At 38.5% G+C, this 22390-nt stretch overlaps 1 protein-coding gene across 3 annotated transcripts in view; it reads right to left on the bottom strand.

Moving 5' to 3' along the window:
- elmo1 (engulfment and cell motility 1 (ced-12 homolog, C. elegans)) overlaps positions 1-22390 on the bottom strand; it is an 80158-nt gene that overhangs the window by 4962 nt on the left and 52806 nt on the right. For all 3 annotated transcript variants that reach the window (XM_055157042.1, XM_055157043.1, XM_020932646.2), the window contains 2 exons: positions 6451-6614; positions 1761-1873 (listed from right to left, as the gene is read on the bottom strand). In XM_055157042.1, coding sequence (XP_055013017.1) covers positions 1761-1873; positions 6451-6614 — 277 coding nt within the window. The remainder of the gene's footprint in view (positions 1-1760; positions 1874-6450; positions 6615-22390) is intronic.

The raw sequence follows: 22390 nt of genomic DNA, 5'->3' as shown, positions 1-22390 counted from the left end.
GATTGGGAGAAGTTAGCGGAGTGATTCAGGCGCTGGCAGGGGAATCATATGGGACAGCATGAGTCACCATCAGGAGGGGAAATTAGTGCAGCGAAAAAAATCTGCCTGGAGGAAGATCCACAGATGGGCCTTGATGCGATGTATTATGGAGGGATCGTTAGAGGCAACAAAACAGATACTTGGTCTTCGACAATTTAAACAAAGACTTGACATAGTGAGCAACTTCACATGTAAAATCATAACCTATGAAATATTACTCAAAGATATTTTATTTCAAGTTAGATTTACAGATCTGGCAGCTGGTACTGAGTTGGCATTCTCACTGCAAGCCTATAACAAGTGGCATGCTTGCTATTGGCTCATCAGTGCGCCCATTGCTCTGTTGCTTTGTCTAGTTCTGTGTTTCTTTATGGCTTTCCTCCCAAAGTGGGCAGTGAGCTAAACTGGCAGGAGCAGACAGAGAGGTGTGGCTGGTGTAATGATCACCGGTGCCAATGGACAAATCCCAATAGCTGAAAATAGACAGTTTGCAATGCCAAACCAGAGTGTAGACACTATTAGATATTGAGCAGGTGGTGATTCTTATTTTAACTGTTTAACTTAACAAAAAATGAAATTATCTTTAATATTCTGTATTATCAGATGGAACTTTCCTTAAAGTCTTAAAATCCCACCATTCAAAGCTTTCACCCTTGAAATCACTCTTGAAAACAGACTTGACTGTTTCTCTAGGAGATAGAGAGGCGTCGTCTGCAGTAAAGCCAGCTGAATGAATATTTGATGTACACACTTGAGTCCCCACTGGATGGATGATTTTAAAATGATTATGGAGGACAGGGAAGAAAGTGGGAGGTACGGGACTGTTTAAGGCAAAACCAAAATTGTTGTGATAAACCTAAAATCTTGTACTTTTACAAATTCAGAATAGAAATTGTTAAAAAATCCAACAACAAACAAACAAACAAACAAACAAAAAACGACAAACAAACAATTAAAACTATGTGAAAGCAGAATTAATGTTATGTGTATCTTGAAGATGTTGCCTGTTTTTAATGTCTTATTTGTGAATGTTTTATTTTGTATTTGGAGTTCAGAGTCATTGTAAACAGAAACAGAAAGAGGAGAACTGAATACATTCATCTGAGACAAAACTGCAGTGTATTATAAAGGCTAATGTGACTGTTACTGCAGCAAGTGGAGAATGAAATATTTAGGTGAAAGACAACTTCTCTGTTAGAACTGTCTCAGGTCTACATTTCTTTACTTTCTTATATATGGCTACAGTGACTTTATCTTTATGACACATGTTTAGCAGCTGATGTGGTATTAAAGGTACACTCTGTAAGGTTTCCTGTGGAGAGTCTGCCAACGGCTTGTTTCCATGGAAATGTCTTTGCTTTGCCAGGAATTTTCTCCAGTATGGCATTAAACTTATTTCCAAAGAAACAAGCAAGTGAAGCTACAAGGCCAAGTTACAGGTCAGATCTATGGAGAGGCGACTACACTGACAATAAGAATACATGTTTTTAAGGTATTTGAGCAATAAAAAACAATATAATGTTACTCACTTAACTTAAGATAGATTGTTTTATGGCATACTGTGGGACATTCCATGCAAAACAGTAACATCTCCATGGAGACTACAGTAGGCGGTAGACCCTCTACCTAAAAAGTTGCATAGTGCACCTTTAAGTGCTCTTATAGATTCCAAGGACGTTCCTTTAGGAGTAAAACAGTAGAAAGTCCTGGTGTAGTCTGACCTTGCCTCCTGCGGCTGCTGATCTTCCTGAAGCAGGTGCCCTCACACAGACGGTTCAGTCTCTGCTGTTTAATCAGCTCCATGATCTCCGGTTGGATCTTCTCCCTCAGCTCCCTGCAGAAGAGCATACAGTAAAAAGAATTCATCAGGACGTACTGTGTGATGTTAAAGACAGGACCAAGTGAGCAGGACGTGTGAGTGTAACACAACATACAGGAGCAGAGATCACTACAGTAGTCTTTGTTTAACTGACACATCTGCTTTGCATTGCTCTGTTCATATGCACATTTTATTTAAACCAGTTACAGCTGTAGAATTAATGGTATGCCACAAGGTCACTCTTAGTGGAGGCATTACCTGGAACAACATACATACTTTTTATATCATGGGCTATGTGTTCTTTTATGATAACTGTAAACTAATATTTGCATTTAGTACGACTTTAGAATAACTACATAACTTTAATAACTTTCATTAGCCGTAATAAAGCATGTAAAAAAAATACACAATACCGTAACTCGTTAATTAAATAGTTCCTAAATCTGAAATATGCTAACTAAACTATTAACTGATTATTAATTAAATCTTTCTTCATATTTTAATAAGACTGTAAATAGTGTCTATCTATCTATTTGATATTACATTTGTGTAAAAGACCTGTGTGACCTGTACTTATAAGTTAGTTTGCAACACTTTGAGATAGATTTTCTCTACTGTAAAATAGAACTCTCTACTTCCCTAATTTTCAAAAATATTTTTCAGCTTTTTGTCACAAACTGGTCTGAGATTTGTGTAAAACTATACATTTTATTTACAATGGGTTTTATCTCACCAAACTCAGTAAAAATGTAAGAACCATCAAAGGTCTGTATATTTCACACACAGGAATCCAAGTTCAAACCCAAACAACTGAAGAAGAAAAGCCAGTAAATATCATCATTACATCTTCACAGTTATAAGATGCTTTTATTATTAATGGATTAAACAGATCTACTTCTCATGCACATGTGTATAGACATCCCAAAAGTCTGAGGAAAGGAAAGTGTGTCGCGCTTATTTATTTATGCATGTTCATGTTGGAGCTGCTCTGACTGTCAGCCACACTGCACTAGTCAGCATCAATAATGGATAAAATCTGCTCTTGTCCCACAATACATTTTTTACTTCCCATCAGCATCACCGCGATCTGTCTGGCTCTATTCAGATATAACATTGGAGAATAGTGACATGTACACGCTGACACTGCCAAAATGAGCATCTACTTTTTGTCCTTCTCCTCTCCTCCTTGAGAGTTGTCTGTTCTGATTTTGTCTCATTTCGCTGGTTCTTTCTCTGTCTGTGGAGCCGCCTCATCAGTGGGCTAGGGTCATTACATTGATCTGCGCTCGGACATTGGTCTTGACATCTGTAATGGCTGAAGGGAGAGGCGTGGCTAATCACTGTAGAGATGGAAAGAGTTTTTCTGCTGTGGCCTTGGGGATTGTCCTTACACAATACAATGGCAATATTTTAAAGCCAATGTATGATCACAACAGTAATCAACTTTTTAAATATTTTCTTCCATTTTGGAGTATATTTTGGACTTGTAGTAAAATGCAGGACCACTTTATAATAACTACACCTTGACTAGCAAAGATTAATTCATAATGAACAAATAGTTTATTAATAATCATTTGGGATTTATAAGTACTTAAGTAAGTGGTTAGGGTCAGGAGTCGGGTTGGGATATTAATTAAGTAGTTATTAAACCTGACTTGTTTGTTCATGAAAGTCTGTGTTCATGCTTTAATAAGGCATAAATAAGTGTATTATAATGTGTTACCAAAAGTGTATCTATTTATGATCTCATCATGTTAAAAAAAACAGGTTTAGCAAGATTAAATTGTTATTCGTTTAGGTGAGACAATATTTTGATGCTTTTTTTCTGTAATCAGTAAACTGACCAAAAGTCTTGTTCACATACACACCAAAATCTGATTATAATCTGATTTCTGAACCTTTAAAATTACTTAAATAATATATGCAAACTGCAGTAATGTGAGTTATCCGAGGAATCATGATCACAAAGAAATTAGTTGATATTGCTTTTTACATTTCATTGCAATAACTGTAAAAATCTAAAATCTGCTCAGAATTTGAGTCTGTGTGTAATTGCAGCCAGCAATGCAGATGTTTGTAAGGATGGTAAATCTCATTTGGTCCAATTACTATCCCAGAATTGAACGTACTGAATATTATCATAATTGTTTCAACACATTTCCTTAAAAACAAAATCACCAATAAAGCTTTGCGTTTGCAGCAGGTGAAAGAGTTCTGCTTTCGACTGGCTTCATATCTGAATCTGATGACAATTATACCATTATGTTGTCATCAGTTTTTTTGTAATCTTCTCGCCAACAAAGAAAATCATATTAATTACGATGAGATTGAATGACAAACAAAAGGGTTGAGTAAAATGTTTTCTACACATCCAGTATTGATTCAGTAAACCTTTAACTCTCCATTGATCACAGTTCGATGCCTCTCACTGCAACAATTTTCAATAGTGCTAGCTCTTTCATTATACAGCACTGGGACTAAACAAGGCTCTCAATTACAGACCCTGCGGCCCTGATCAGCCAGTGGGGATCTATAGTGCTACAGGTCAGAGGTGAATAATGAACCATTCACTCTCAACGTCATTTTCAGACTTCAATACAAGGCACATTTTGTACAATAGGAGAGCACACAGGTGAAGCAAGCTTCAGGTCGATCACAGCGTTCAAATGACAAACGACGTGCAGAGGAGAAAAGAGGCAATTATGATGGAATTAATAACCACAGGTCTGTGAGCACATGCAAATTATACAAATTATGGGCCATTTGTGTGTCTGTACTTGATTTGACAGAAGAGGGGAACAAAAGATCAATGGCATCTATTTCAGAAAATATCTTTTACAGTGCAGTTTTCTAATTATTCTGGGGGCCTCTAAAGTAACACTCGAGTTAATAATTTCGATACAATAAACATCAACGCTTTATATAAATGTAAGGGATACTTTAAAGATGCATTGTGGAACTTTTCTGGTGGAGGATCTGTCAAATGCTTTTCTTCATGGAGATGTTATTGCTTTTCTGGAATGTTTCACAGTGGGGTATTAAACATTTCTATCATCAAACCAGACCAAGTTACAGGTCAGATCTGTGGAGAGGCAACCTCCTTACAGTCAGAATTTTAGTTTTTATAGGTACTGTTGAGCTATAAAATAACCTAAAATTTAACAAATGTAAGGTAGAACTGTAGGAAGTGTAGTACTGTGGAACATTCCTAACAGAGCAACAACATATCTATGAAAGCAAGCAGGTGACAGACCCAACACAAAAGTTACATAGTGCACTTTTATGAAGCACCTTGACAAAATAAGCAACATAAGCAAAAGCCTTTAACCATTGGAGAAGTATTCTTCTTCTCTATTCTTGTCCATGATATATATCTGGCAAAAAACAAAACAAAGCGTTGCTTCCTGCTGTGCTTGACTGCAAGGAAATAAAATTTAAAAAAAACATAGCTGCCTAGAGAACGTTCTGAATTTCAGTGCAACAAGCGCCACCATTTTACAAAAGGAATAAAACATGGCTGGAGTGATGTTTTCAATCTTTTACACATGTGCATACTGTTGAGGACAAATCCATGTTTATAATAATAATGATAAGATAGTCAAAGACAAGACAAACTTTGATATTAATTTTTTTTTCTAAATGTGAACAACCAAAAATAAACTTCATTCATTCAGACAAACAAGGATAAAGAGACAAACCAAAAAAGTGAATGAAAGGTTTATGGGACTTGAAGGTGTTACTTGTTCTTAACATGTAAATAGGGCTGACCATTATGGTGATAAAAAAAATTTAAATTCAATAATTCTCTCTTCAATGCAGCTCAAACCATAGACTGTATAAAAAAGCAGACTAAGCGAGTGTGACGTCACACACAGTGTTCAGCTCTACTCAAATGAAGCTCCCGATGCTAACGGTTACAGGAGCGAATCTGGAGCCAGGCATCATATTTGGAAATCTGACTACAAGTATCATAACAACCACAAAAGTCAGACATGATTGAGGTTGTTAAATGTGCCTGCCTTTCTCACCGGAAAGAGGGAAGTGGGCTTACTTAGTAAAGAAATGCACTAGCTGTCAATCAAAACTTTTGCTAACGCTAGTGGGAGTGACCTCTGGGAATGAAGGCATCTGATTGGTCCTTTATTTATGTTCATATCTTGATTTAGGAACAAAATAGAGAAATGAAAAATTCAGGATCATGTAGAGCGGTTTAATATGAACATTTAAGACCAAAATGACGAGGTCTACAGCAACAGTTACAAAGAGAGGGACAAGAAGATCCCATTGTAAGTCAATGGGAGCGAGGGTCAGAAGGAGCCGGACAAGCCCTCTGGCCCACCTCCTATCTGGAACGTAGCGGCTAGCGCATTAGCTATGTCCATTCATATATATATGGTCTATGGCTCAAACAAAGATGCCTCTAGACAACCTTTTATATCATTTGATGGCACATGCAGGTCTGAAGCAACTCCATTCATAACAAAATTCAACACTAATCTCATTTCCCGAACCTTTGAGGAAAACATGTTTACTACACCTGTCACTGACCCTAAACTAACGATGTAGTGCTTGTGCATGAGAGGGGCACTCACAGAATGGGCCGGGACTGGAAGTCTTCCTGGTTCATCCTCTCGGACTGACGGATCTTGAGGATTTCTGTGTAGCTCAGGTTTTGGAGGCGACTCTTGAACTGGTCCAAAGAATTAGGCTTGACAGTGAGTGCTCGCATGATCTGCTCCCTCACCACCTGCATTACCTGAAACAAAGAATAAAATGGTTGAAGTGAAGTAATGAAGTAAAGATTTAAAAAAGCTAACAAATTTGAGAGTCTCATTGCGAAGGCTCTAATCTGGTCTCTGAAAAATCTAAATCGACTACGTAGTCGTAGCATCCAGCGGCAGTGAAATACATGACAATATGGGCCCTTAATCCTTGGCCCAGGCTAATGCTATTACTTTAGCTGTAGCTGCAGAAGCCTGACACGGTGCCACTCTGATTCCTCACTTTCCCTCCAGCGTCTGAGAGAGAGAGAGACAGAGAGAGACAGAGAGAGACAGAGATAGAGAGAGACAGAGAGAGAGAGAGACAGAGAGAGACAGAGATAGACAGAGAGAGACAGAGAGAGAGAGAGAGACAGAGAGAGAGAGAGAGAGACAGAGAGAGAGAGACAGAGAGAGAGAGACAGAGAGAGACACAAAGAGAGAGAGACAGAGAGAGACAGAGATAGAGAGAGAGAGACAGAGAGAGGGGGCTTTGTGCTCAATGCTGACAAAGGATGACTCCTCATAACAACACATTCAACACGTCATGCATGTCCAAACCAATTAGCCCTGTGTATAGTCAGAAGTGTCAAAGAATCCAAATGTGATTATCAATATGAAACCTCCAACAAACAGGTGATATTAGGTTTCAGCTGTCGAGCCATTAAGCGATAAATGATTAACAAGCATACTATAAAAAATATTGTTGTTTTAGGTCCTATATTACACAAATGCGATTCTTGGGATCTTTGAGTCATGTTCTAATGTCATTACCTCCTCAAAAACACTCGGAGTTGTGTTGTGTTTCATTCACACATGTTTGAGTAATCCTTTATTATTAGTCTGTCTATTTCTCAAAATGCTCTATTAAACCATGTTATGAAGTGGTAGTTTTCAAGTTAGTTAGTGTAGAGATTGGAAATTCTAGTGAAGGTGTATGGAGTTTAAAAACACTGTGAAACACCTCCTGTATTACCACATGACATTGCAAGATGAGTGTTTTGTGTTTGAGAGAAGAACTTAGCCTAAATATGCTGAGTTTGTGTGTTAGACATGTGTGAATAAAGCAAGACACAACTCCAAGTATGTTTGTGATGAGGAAACAACATAACAGAAAGAAAACAGATCAGAAAATAGCATAACATGGGCAATTAAGAAAGGCTTTGGTCCACAGGCATTGTTGGACAGCACCTGTAGATGAAGAGTGGACAGTGCCGGATATCAATTTCATAGGCCTTCACAGATCATGGTAACTGTGCTGCAATCTAACCCCTAGGCTATAGTGTAGCATCTCCTCTTGTATTTCTTAACCAGCTCCACAACATTGATTTTCTTGTGTTCCTCCTGGCTTGCTGATGTTGCAACAAACAAAAATAGTTTAAGACCAAACAATAAAGTCAACGATAGGAAAACAGTCACTATAAACACTGCCCTGAATGAATTTATCAATGACTGCTTAATATTTTATGCCACACACACTTTTGTTGTGGTTAATTAGCTTTTAACAACAGTCTTATTCAAACACAAACTCCATTTTAAAAGACTTTGCCAAGAACGGTTGCATCCACAGTGTGACAGGAAATGTGTGCTTTAAATTTGACTTGGTTGGACAGCTGTAGACAGTGAGAAGGTGGCTGTGTTTATGGATGAGGCTTGTTAGCGATCGACCCTGGGTTTGCACACGCTGATCCACTGCATCACAACAACAAGGCACGCTTCTCTCCAACTCCTTTTCATTTGGATCCACGGCACTTTCTCTATTGGCGTCCTGCTTTGTTGATCAAATGCTCAAGATAGCACAAATATTTCCATTCCCAACAAGCTGCAGTACACCTCCTCACAGTGACTATAATGAGATGGGGTTTGTTCAATTGGCAGTGTATCTTTCTCAGTTCTATTCTGGTTATTTCAGGCTATTTATAAGAATAAGCACTGCCAAAACAGACGCCAAGAAAGTCAACTTCTCTGCAATACTTTTTCATTGTGTTTGCAGTGATTACTCATCAACAGCTCCACTCTTTCAGGGAGTCTTGTAGACAGATTAACTTTGGGGTAAGTAGGTTAAAAATGACCAGAAACAAAAGCACTCCAAAACAAAGATATGAGATTATCCAAAGTTAGCACTATAATTGCCAGTTCAAGATGTTTTCAAAATTCAACCAGTTTTGTCTTGGCAGGCAAAACTTAGCTTCTAAAACTAGATAGGATGAAATTCTTTGTTCCCAAAATAATGGGAACAGGAAGACAAGCAGACCTCCATCATTGCAAGTCCCAAACCCACTAAAACTATTGAGCTGTAGAGGGTTGAATAAGTAACTTCTATGGCTATTTATTGGCTAATTTTGCTGTTTATTTGTTGCAGCTCATGCCTTTTAATGATATTTAAAAAGTGTTTACTTGAATTATCCTGCTTTTTGCTATTGTGTCAGGGGAAGTAGTTTCAGTATCATTGTTTATCACAATACTTCTGTGTAGTAACATATTCAAAATTTAAATTCAGTGCTATCGGGATAGGTCTACTGGCACCAAAACAAAATCAACAGTTACAAAATCGAAGAATTCTCAGTCATTACTAGGGTTGTGCAAAAATATCAGAATATCAATAGATCGTAACATTTACTGTGATGATACAGTATCGATATCATCGGCTGCTATATTGAGTGTTTTTTGGTATGTTTTACTAAATTATTTTGTTACAGCACTACAGTTTTGTTGCTTGTTTAGTAAAAGGAAACTCATTTATGCAACACATTGGACATGTTCACTGTTTTGATGATTAAAATGGGTGTGTTTCATATTCACTTTGCACAAGAAGTGGTTTAACAGACTTTCATTTTTACAGCCATAACTTAGCCTTTATTTTTTTATGAAACCATATCAAATAGATTTGAAATATATCGTTTCAAATCCACATCTCACTGTATTGAGATGTATCATATCGTGGGCTATGTATTGAGGTATGCATCGTATTGGTATCTTCTTAATGATACCCAGCCCTTGTCATTACTATGGTTACTACTAATCACTCCTACTACTACAACTGAAAACACTTTGATATGTTGTACTTTTTATCGTAAGCTTTTCAGTGCAAATCGGGGGTTTACAGAAATAGAAACTAGACTAATACCTCAGATTTAATCAAATAGAAGAATATCAATACTTGTGTTTGAAAATAACAAATGGTACAGAACCACTTACATTATGTCTCCTGTCCCAAATGAAATAGAAAACACACTTATATTTATATTAATCTCTGAAGTGTTGTGGATGCCCCTTGTAATGCATTTCTCATTACCGCTCCTCTAGGTCATACTTTTATAGTGAAAACCGATGTCTTGTAGATTTATGACCCCTGCGACTTCTTGCTCTCTCCCAGTTCTTCACTCAGACAAATGGGTGAATCCTGAGGCTCGTAATCATGATAGGAGAGATCCATCATCTCCCACTTTTAATCTCCATCACAGAGAGGAGCCTGACATAAATTGCATACATATACCTATAGTGCACATAATGAAGCTTTACAATAATTTATGTCTCCATTAGATTTACAAATGATGTGGCGAGACTTGAAAAATGTGGTACTGTTATATACTCAACTATTAAAAAAAAAACAATACCTTGAAAAACATGCATGTAAGCGGGCTTCCAGAAACCTATAACTTGGCTTGTTATTGGTGCTGGTGTTAGATCTGTATCATAATAGTAGCCTAATCACTACTAATATAGGTTAAGTTAGGTTATGCTAACTAACGTACCCTCCATCAATACTGGTGCAATGACAAGAACATAGCCCAAAGTAAAGGTCACGCTGGGACAGTAATCTCTCATGATCTATACTCTGTGCTATTAGCTGTCTTATTGTTATTGCTCAGCTCTGTTATAGTATGAGTCTCTGGAGAAATGCAGTGAAATCGGCCCTGGAGAAGATTCATTAATATGACTTGTGTACAGCAGAAAAACAATTCGGCCGGCCCATGTGGCTGCACTCCTGCTAATTAACACAGGAATATTCATCACATTTAATACGAACACATGGTCCTCTCACAACAGGCCAGGGAGCGCAGAATATTTTATCTACAACCCCAGCTCCTTGATAGAGGTCACATGATCTCAGGCAAACTTTCCCCAGTAAATTTAGACAGACCTTTTGTTGTCTTCAAAACAAGCCAGCCACAGTTTAGTGCGTGGATTATATTGAGCATGAAGTCTGCAGGGATTTGATACTGAGTGTCATGGAATGCTAAAGATATGAATGAACCTGCACAAATATAAAATGTTTGACACGTTTCTGTTCATCATTATTCTGTGTTCTTCTGTATCCTGTGTTAGGGAATTTACATCATTTATCCTCTGCCTCCATGACCCAGCCCTGGATAAGCACAAGAAAATAAATGGAATCTATGTCTTTTACTTCCACCTCTTCTGTTAGGACTAAGTCTGTTCCTGTCACAAGTTTAACAGTGTTAGGGTTATGTTGTAATGTTGTTGTAACGATATAGTGTTAAATTTACTCAAGCATTTATTTTGGTACATGAAGTAGCTCTTTCTACTCATGTCAGAATAATACAAAATACTATTTACCTTAAGTGAACAACTCCTCTGTCCCATTTATAGTGAGTAGCTCCAGTATTTTACTGTGAAATGAAGCATGAAACTCAAAGTATAGGCCTAACTCCTGATCCTCATCCAAGTTCCATATTCACTCAGATCGGAACAGCCACCAGACCTCCCCTTTGTTCTGCCCAATGGACCGACTTGACTAGAGGGACAAATGATGGTCCGGCCAATCAGCTGTCTCCTCATTGACCTCAGAGCCTAGTAATAACATCATTTAGCCTTGTCACTCACAAAATCACTGTGGCACTGCAGACTATTCAGTGGACAAACTTCACTGGGCAAATAATAAGACCTTCATCATACAATAATGACTTCCCTCCAAGCTATCAAGAGAGCCATTTTACACAGCTAGAACGGTGTTACATGAGCATGCAATTTAGGTATGGTTAGGTTAAAAAGCTTGAAGAAAAATATGAAATTTTCAATAAGTAAAACTACAAAAAAATATTTTATTGATTCAAATGTCTTTCTTTCTATTTAAGACAAAGGCTCAATTATATTATTATGCACCATATAACTGCGTTACTGTTACAAATATACCAAGATCATGACTAGAGTAAATTGGAAATGTCACAGGCTCTCAGTGCAAGAGAGCAGTTTTGAATGAGAATGTATTGCCTACATCTCCCCAAAGAGTATGACTATGGTGTTTACCTGTCCTCAGGGATTACCTAGCTTCACACTGGAACATTCTTATAGACTTGAGGTCAATAGCCCAGTGCTAAAATTAATCATGTACTTGTTGTACTACATGCAAACATAGTACATGGATATTTACAATGTGCAATATGCCAATAATGGCTGTAGTTCAATTTTTCACTGGCCACAGAGTTGAGTCTTATTTTCCATGGCAGTTTCACACACGCACTAGTTTTGTGTACGGTTCACAGACTGTACATATAAATGGACATAGGTAACCTGCTATCCACCACTCCCAAAAGCAGGTGTTCATGGCGGTGCTTCTTGCGCAACCAACTGTTTTCAATTGACTTCACATTGAAAAATTTCTTACCCCCCTCTCTCCAACTGCTGCAGTGAGAATCAGCATTTTAGTCTTAAAATGTTTGTATTAACCTGTCTACGCGATCGTGGTGTTTTTATTTTGCTATAAATAATATAATAATATATAAATCTCTCTGTAAATAAATTTCTACTCCTTAAATGGTCCTGGCTTTAAATTCACTCCTATAACTGCTTGCCTCATCAGCTTCATTTGACTGGAGCTGAATGCACACTCCCTTAGTCCACTTTTTATACAGTCTATGGCACGGTTTCACACTATTGAAGTAAAATTATTATTATTTGTGCCAGGTGTCATCAGAGAGATACAAATAAAAACAACTGAAACTACAAAACAGCCTACAGCTTTCTGAATGTCAGCTTGGTCTCTCTGAAGTGTGATGTGATGTGGCATTTGTAAATAAACACTAAAATATTCAGAGTTTGACATGGCTCGACCTTTTGGCCCGACCCAATGATGACAGCTGCAACTGGGATGTGCACTGTCAGATTACAAAGATGGGAATGGCAAAAGGAGCCGAAAATAACTCTGATGTCTTTGATGCTCTAGATATCCAGACACATGTCCCAGAGCCTTACATCCATCTCAGTTTTTCCCCATTACAGACACTGACTGTTCTGCCATTGTAGAGATCAGACAAAACTCGAAAAGGCACTAGTTTCTTCCATTAACTTTTCAATTATGTGTCCACCCCCCATGGCACAAATGTAAGAAGCTTTTGTATCCAGGTCTTTCAGAAAAAAACTGAACTATAATAAAATGGGCTATAGAACATTGGAGAGCAATGAAGAGCAGCTTAATTGCCCAGTGGGGCTTGTTGACAGTTTCCACACATATTAGGCTGAATTGAGGACATAGGTCCCCTTCCCTTCGCTAAGATAAGAGACCATAGACTGCATAGTATAAATGGACATAGCTAACCCGCTAGCCGACGTCTTCTAAATAGAAGTGTTCATGGGGCACTTCCAGCTCCTTCAACTCTGATCAACTCTGATCTTCAATTGACATTACAATGAGAAATTAGGCTTCGTCATTTAGGTCATAAAATGTTCGTATTAACCTGCTCTGTATGATCCTGATGTTTTTATTTTGCCATTTTATCCATTAATAAATGCCTATTCCTATAACCACTAGTATTGTGAGCTTCATTTGAAAGGAGCCAGATGCTATGGGTGAGGTCACACACTCCCTTCTTTATACAGTCTATGGGTCCGGTCAAGCGGTAACGGAGGGAAACGGGCAGATTTTTTACATTCAAGTAGCTCTTATTCAGAAACTAGAGGGACTATTGAAATAAGTAAGGTATTAGAATGCACTGTTGGGCAAGTTACTTTGAAACTGTAATGCGTTATTTATTACCTATTACTGTCATTTCAAAGTAATTCGTTACATTACAATATTACTGCATTTAAAATGTAAGGCATTACACTACTATTGCATTACTTTAAGTTACTCTCACCAAAATATCTTTTGCACTGTATATGGACTGAACCAGGACTAAACCAGGTCTAAACCAGGACTAAACCAGAGCTGAACCAGGACTAAACCAGAACTGAACTAGGACTAAAACAGGACTCACTGTAGGGACGGGCTCGAAGGTGACCGCAGGAGAAAGAAGCGGCTCTGCTCCGCACCTCAAGGAGGTAAGAGCGGCTGTCACCCGATCGCTCTTTATTGTACCCTGCTGCTCGGGCTCGCGGCCCTGATTTCAGCAACTATTTGCAGGTACCCGAGCCGGTGCAAGAGTCTGTTACAGCGCGTAACTTCTACCTTCCTTCAGCGTGTCCAGAAGTCCAACTTTTTGTGTGATGGTTTGCATCTTCCTCTGCCTTTTGGGTGCGAGTGCAGGAGCCTTTGTCGGTGCAGAACGTTTCGTCGACGTTGTGGGTTTCGTCGGGGAGAAAACTTGCAACCGTACAACACTTCAGAATCACACTGATACAGATTAAACATGTATTTAAATTTGGCAGCTGAACACATTCTGTACTGTACTGTACAGGAGACAGGAGTCCCTTGGCCAGTCAGGACGCAGCGGGAGGAACACAACACGTGTTCATACAATGTAAAAAAAAAAAAAAAAGGGCATGCAAAATTGCACAAAAAAAAAAAATTAAAAAAAAAAATCAAAAATCAAAAATCTGCGAAACAGCGAGACCGCGAAAAGTGAACTGCGATAGAGGGAAGGACGAGCGTAAACCAGGTCTAAACCAAAACTGACCCAGGTCTAAACCAGGTCTGAACAGCGTGGAGTTCTTTGTCAGTCCTTTCGCCCGCGGTTACCTGAAGGTCTATGAGTGCGCATGTCCGGCGTTTCACCGCTGCTGATATCGAGGTGATTTTAGCGAATTTGTATGAAGAAAAACCCACCACTTCAATCCAGGTTAAAAAAAAACATTGTAACGCGCGTTACTCACATTTGTACCGAGTAAAATATTACTATTTTTTCCCCTGTAATGCCTTACATTACTGCGTTACAGCAAAAAGTAATGCATTACTGTAATTCGTTACTTTTATAACGCGTTACTCCCAACACTGTTAGAATGTAGGAAAGAGTTAACACTCCAACAGGGTAAAGTTAACCCTGCAATAGTCTGTCAAGTTGTTGACAAAATTTTTTAAAACTCATGTCGGTAACGGAGGGAATGAAATATGCAGCACTTTTTGGGCAATAAATACAAACAGTGATAACTAGCGGTTCTCACTTACATATCCTTAACAAACTGGTTTGAATATTTGCTTAATATAGTTTTCTACCATATGGTACAAGATTAGGTTGAAAAACCTCTTACTTTTTGAGTAATGAGATTTTTTATTAAGAAAGGTCATGGGAACGGAGGGAAAAGTAACGGAGGGAAAATTGTGCAAACAAGTAGAAGGTGCATAATGTTGCATAATTTGCCAGCTTTTTTCTTCTGAATACTTTAATATTACTTCAAAATGAAAGGTAACTATTTCTATAAAATATGTCAGTCAAATTTTTATCATTTTAAATACATTTTTTTTGGAAAATCATGTACCTTGATCAACAGTTCAAAGATCGAATAACACAAGATATGATGAAATACATCAATTTATTTACATGATTTGCAGGTCTTTGAAATTTGGGAAATAATTTTTGTTCCATGTTACATACATGGTCTGTTTAAAACTTATGTAACTTTAGAACCAAAAATGGTACAGAAAAAAGGTAAACAGTTTCATAAACTAGAGTACATATGCTATCTGTTGAATACATTTTTATATCAGATGCATTAACTTGAATTTTTGGCCTTGCTGTTTACTTCTGCTTGACAGGGCCCCTATGTAAGAGACTCATATTGCAAAGACAAAGTATAGTGACCAGAACAGGACTCAAACTAGTTCTGGAGTAAACACTTCATCTATCAAACACTCCAAGCTTTGACTATGTTTCACTGACATACATTAATTCCCTGCAGCTCAATCCTAACCCGGTCACTAACCATATTTACTATTTGCCTAACCTTACCTAACCTTCATACTTTTCCCTTATCTTTATTAGATCAACAACATGATTTAAGGTCATGGACACCAGATGTTTGCCCCCATAAGTGAGGCAAAAGCTCATCATGTGAGTGTGTACATTACTTTTTGTCCCCCAAACAAATACCCCCCACAATTTCTTGCTCTTGCCCAACTTTCTCAGGAGTTTGTCTGTCTAACTCGAAATTTACGCCCCCCGCGGTCACTTGCTTCCAGTTGACTGATGTGATGGCGGTGCCTGCTGTTGCCGCGCTGTTCCTGTTGCCATTTTTAGCCGGTCAGCCCCGCACACGTTCACAAACTGTCAAAGGAGCTCTATTTCAACAAGCCACTAGCGGTGACACACTGCACAGCCCATATGGATGATCAGAAGGGACAGTCGCCTGGGAAATCAGCACCAACTAGACTCCATCAAGAAACGCCAAGTCGACCTTGGCTTGTACACAGCACAGCGTTCATGTCTGCTTTATTATGACATACAGGAAAAATGAGCACTCCATTAATTGTCCCAGTGGGAGGAGCTAATTGTTTGTAATTAAAGATATCTTTGAGTACATCAAAACAGAAATTAGTTGGTTGTATGATAAAAAGACTGCATGTAACAACTATTTGCTCTTTTTAATGGCAAGATCTCACAGCTTGAGTTCAGAATAAAATGACATTGAGACCAAATATTAATACTATACTGCATGCTGGGTGTCCTTGTTGCACAAACCAAATTTGTTTAACACTTGCTGTTTCATTTCTTTTCTCAGTTTACACTAAAAAGCTATTGTTAATAGGCCACACATAATAAGCATTTCTCTTTCTCTCTCCCTGGGGTAGAGAAATTTAGATAAAAAAGTAGCAGCACCTGACAAATTAATAAATTTAACCGAAGGGCTCATATTATGTTATTTTCTGATCTATGTTATAATGCTGTTTCCTCATCAAAAACATCGCTGGAGTTGTGTTCTGTTTTATTCAAATAAACCCTGCATATTTAGGCTGTGTTCTCCTACCTTGTGATGTTATGTGGTAATATAGGAAGTGCTCCACTGCATTTTTAAACTCCATACATCTTTACTACAATCATTTGGATGATTGCCTATATCTATTGAAATAAAGGTAAAACAGTATCTGTTAACTGCTGTTAGTTGAAAACTGCTGCTTCATGATATCATAAGGTGGAACAGAGCATTTTGAGCTTTGGAGATGTAGACAAATTAATAATATTCAACTCAATAATTACTCAAACATGTGTGAATGAAACACAACTCCAGGCAGGTTTTTGAGGAGGTAACAGCATTATACCTTGGCTTAAGAGTAAATTTTGCATAATATAACCTCAGACCTAAACCTCAAAATCATTTTACTTGTAGTACTATTATTCACTTTACTAGTTTAGTGCTACTCTGTGTGCAGACTGTATGTTCCCAATGACAGCTAAACTCAATGAGCGATAATGCTGATGATGATAAATGCTAATGTCATAGGCCCCTGCAGCCATTTTCACAGCATGGCTCCTCACACTACACAGTCACATGAACGCCTCGGTGTGATACTAAATGAGAACCAACAAGATCACTGCAGAGTACACACTTGTGCTATCAAGCCACTGCAAAGAAAACACATATAAATACAGCCATAATGTTTAGAGTAACACTGTAGACCCAAACAACAGCCTCATTATCTTGATACAGTGAAATGTTAGCTTGTCTCCACTCATGCACCATGATGGTTTGACGCTAATGGCTCATAATCGCTCTTGTCTGATTAGGGAGCTCGACTGTGGCATCCTTAACGTGAGTGGGCAAACAGAGCTGAGATCTCTTATACTGCTAATACAGGAAGGAGGACTATTAGTGTTAGCATTTAGATCCATTTACAATTGATAAAAAAGTGAAGTAATAAAAATTCTACCATTTCCTTGGGAGTGCTGGGTATTTGCCACTGCAGTGTTGTCTAATCATGCATAATACACATGTGCAAAAACAATAAAAGAAAAACCTTGTTAAAGGAGAGGGAGGTTGAGGCAGCCAGGCATAAAGATATAAATAGCCTGTCTGAATTCGACAATAGGGACTGAGGAGAGTAGGTGGGGGGTGGGGCGTGAGACTCAAAGGAAGAGGAATGGGGGAGCGCTGACCACTGGAGGGAGAAGGATGAGAGGAGACAGCAGGTATACTGGAAAATACACATCAAACCAAGGCCTGGGAGCAAAAACCGGGTCCTTTGAAAATGTGTGATATTATTAATATGTTCTGTAGATACGAATTGAGGACTGGTGTATGGCAATACAGTATATAAAAATAAATAAAAGAATAATATATGTGGAGGGCCTTAGTGGTTCAAATAGTAGAGAATAAAATCAATATTTAAAAAACTACAGCAATCTGGATTTGTATGCTGGGTAATGTGTTAATACTAAACTATACGTATTTGAAAATAAAATCAAAATCTCCATAGGGAAAATAAAGATACAATCAACACTATCTACCAGAGCCCTAGAAAATCAAATCAGAATGAGAAATAAATAAATAATAATAAATAAATCATATATGCAGTGGAGTGGTTATGTGTCCTGTAAACTAACTTAAACTAACTTAAACTAAACAAATCAAAAGGAATGAGGCATTGTCAAGGTCTTGGCTTTACACTGAAAAAGAAATAACTGTCCAAACTGAAAGTCAGCAGAAATAACATTAACAATGACTAATATGCAAAGTAAAGACACTAACCAAAATTTTACTTCAGCAATAAAAAATAAATAATAATCTTAGCAGAAACGTAATTGGCAAAATATAATTTAACTAAACAAAGGCATAGTTCCATCAAGTAATTAAAGTCTACAATAATAACTTGATGGCAATAAGTAGTATACACTATTTGATGGCTTAGTCACACAAAAAACATACTCCAAAATTATATATATAATAATAATTAAAGTTTTCCAGATATTCCTGTTCTTTAATGGGATTAAGGCAATCTACATAAAATTTCCCTTTGTCATTCTGTCGACTTTATGGACAGATGGCGGAAAACTGAATTATTGTCAAGTGAGAGGAGAATGGGGAGGGGCTCTCCTCTGAGAGGTCATGAATGTAGTGTTTCATGTAAACCATAGCATCAGCACATTCACAGTAGTTAGCACAGGGCACCCCCCCTCCTGCAGACTGCCCTGGTACACCTTCTGGTCCAAACACGGCTCCGGCCCCACACCTTTGGCACCTGCTCCACATTACCCCAGCTCCAATGGTTTAGACTGAAAGAGCTCCAATTTAGCGTACATGTTAACCCACTGGCACAGCAGCCCATTGCAATTGACAGCATAATGTGTCGATAATTGATTAGCGATGTGCAGCATTCATCAGCAATTGAAGCAAAATCTCCTAGCCACACATTATTAGACACATTGATGGTGAAATCCAGAGCTGATGAGGGGTTTGGAGGCTGGTGCTGCAGGGGCTTCTGAGGATCGACGTGAATAATCCCACAAGGGGATGGGTCAGACTCAAACATGGGAGAACAAAGCTGATTAACCAATGCACTCAGAGCACTGCAGACTGCTGAAGGAAAACTGCAGCCAAAGTACTGTATATATTAAAGTATTTACATCAAGGATTAATTTAATGGAAATGACAGGCTGAAGGTTCATTCATTAGTCTAAGTGACTGTGAACTGGCATGGCGGCATACTCAATACTTATCAATAAATCAATAGCAATGATACTGAATCAGTATGACCTAACTGCTATTACCAATTTAACTTATGGGTAAAAATAATAACAGTAACTTAATAGTATATATAACACTTTTCTTTTTTAGGCATTGATTCAATAAAGATGTTAGTCAGAATATAATTTGTTGATCACCCACTGCATTTATCCAGGCTTGGGTACAAATTTACACTAACCCTTTACAAGGCTGTGCACTGTTAAAATGATTCAAAACCTATTTGAGAAAATAAAAAATATTGTTATCCTATTTGTAGTCCATTACTCCAAATAAATGTAACTGTTTATGTAGCCACATGGGCACATTTTATTTTTTCACTTTATGGATCAGAAATAATTATGCTGACATTTAAGAGTACTGCTTGCCCTCACTTGAAAGCGTATAAAACTAAGCACTTATAGAGAATAGAGTGGAGTTCATGACCCTGTTTCCTTCAATATAAAGCAGGTAAACAGAACAAAGGGACGCTCTCATATCCAAAACAAGTGCATCCCTGTAGTGGCAATGCTTCACAGTGTGTGCTCTACAGACTGGTCCTGACCCCGCTCTAATCCACCATCATCTCCTCGTGCCCAAAATATGCAGCTTCAAGCTCTTCCAACTACCACCACACAGCATGGAGGAGGAGAGGAAAGGGAACGCAATGCCACCAAATTCCTCTGTTGACAATCGGAGGAGAAGTGGAGTAATTCCATTCACAACAAGACCCAACCCCCACCCTCTGTACACCAGGATACAGATAGTACCCTGGGTGCGCTAAAGCGGGGGGGGTGATCTTTGAACGCGAATGTGTCCATGAGCGCTCTGAGCTTAGAAGTGGGGGTGAAATCGTGTTGGATTATGTCAACGTGGCTGCGTGTGTGTATCTGTGTGTATGTGTTAATGAAAAGACTACTGGGTGCATCCTCGTCTAACCTGCTTACACTTCGCCTTATGCATCTGCCAAACCATCGCATGCGGTCTCCCAGTTTCTCTTACTACAATCTAAATAGTATTTATTTAGTATTTGAAGTACTTACATGTCACCTCCATGGTTCCAGTAGTAGTACCAAACTCTCCACACTGATGGGTTGTGAGGAGAAGGTATCACGCAATGGTTGAAGAAAGAGCGCTTTGCAATAGTGGAATCTTAGCTTTAGTGTTAGTCAAAAATAAAAAATAAAATAATGAATCTCCAAAGCGTAACCAGTACTTTTCCTTTATCTTCAGTCTTCTTCTCAGCTTTATCCTCTTCCTTATTTTTCTGTTATTTTCTGGTGTACTATCAATTTGTGCATGCCTTCCAAATCCTGCCTGCCTCGCGCCCCCTCCCTGTTGTGACTCTAAGAGCATCAACCAGGCTGCTCGGCTTCGCTTATGTTGATCTCTGAGCTTATGCCCTGATTGGACGCACGCCACGATCACAGACACCAATGGCGGCGCGGAGAGTGGATCACATGACAGGTGTATGCGTGTGTGTGGGAGAAATGGAGAGGTTTTTTAGACCAGGGGATGGGAGGATGAGAGAGGAAGAAGGTGGAGGAGGAGGAGGGTGTATCCAGAGTGCCTCCAAGCTGAGAGAGAGTGGAGAGATGGATGCTCTTGTCCTAAGACGTTAAAAGGGAGAGATGCGAACTCCAAAGACAGGCCGCGATCGAAACGGCGAAAGCACATGAGCACAATGCCGCTACAGTGGAGAAGTGGCTCCATCTTAGAGGCAGAGAGGAGAGCGGTGCTGGTAATTGGACAGTGGTTGCCATGGAAACAGGGGAAACGGTTGCCGAAGCGGTGCACTGGGAGTACCAGACCTGCCTCCATTAAACACACACAGCACACACTCCTATTCTTTTCAAGCATCGTCCATTAACAAGAGTGGACCAAATAGTGTCTGTACAATCAAACAAGCAGCGGATTTTATACCTGACTGAAAGATGTATGCGTCTTTCTAATTAGAGCTAACATTTCTGAATATTTCATTATGATTTTTGTGACAAGAATTACAATTAATTGAGATTAATCTGGCAACCCAACATCTAATATATTCCAGTCTTTATTATTCAGAAAGAGCAAAATCATCTATAGTTAGAATGTTTTGGGTGCATTTTAGGTACAAAATTGCTGCTGCCTACACAATAACCTGAACTGGATTTCTTCTATTTTGAAAATGCAAGCCGTATCTCATACTGGTACTACTGAATTGCTTACACTTTAGAAGATCTGCACATAAAGCCAAACATTGCCTATTTATTGCCTAAACAACAGAGAAATGTATCTGCATCTACATCTTCACAAATACAAAGAGTGTGTGATCCTATGTGTAAAAGACAAATCCTCAGTTGGCCATACAGAGCCAGAGAGAGCCGTCAGTAGTCCAAGAAACACTGCGTTAAAAACCACAGCACCTTGGCGATCTACATCAATTACAGCTGAACAAAGGGTTCTGTGAGTGCACTGCTGCCCAGTAACTACTGCTGCCAATGGGACTCCACACACTAACAAGTCAAGATGTACAGCTGTAGAATTACCCTTAAAGGTGCACTATGTAACGTTTCTGATGAGGGGCCCGTCATAGTCGATGTCTGATGTCATTGTTTTACCTGGAATGTTCCACAGTTTATCATTAAAATAATCCATCTTGCATTTATTCAAAATTTTATTTTCCAATTTTCTATTGCTGCCTTGAAATCCATTTTATTAAAAGGTATTGATGTCCCAGAAAATTTTACATCCAACCAGAAAAAGAAAAAAAACATCTAAGTGGGTTGTAGTGTGTGCCTCTGCAGTCAGACACTTTCAGATAATGATAATGAGTTTGACAAAAAGAAAAGACACAAGGCATCTGCTGAGCACAAATATACAATCTACTCAGTCATTAACAGGTCATTACCATCTCATCTGTCTGCATGGGAAAACTTCAGGTTCACAGTTTACATTAAGT

Source organism: Boleophthalmus pectinirostris, unplaced genomic scaffold, assembly GCF_026225935.1.
Source record: "Boleophthalmus pectinirostris isolate CB_2022bp ecotype Guang Dong unplaced genomic scaffold, ASM2622593v1 HiC_scaffold_21, whole genome shotgun sequence".
Taxonomy (NCBI): Eukaryota; Metazoa; Chordata; class Actinopteri; order Gobiiformes; family Gobiidae; genus Boleophthalmus; species Boleophthalmus pectinirostris.
The sequence above is the reverse complement of the archived record's forward strand: the minus strand, read 5'-3'. Positions and strand labels throughout refer to the sequence as shown.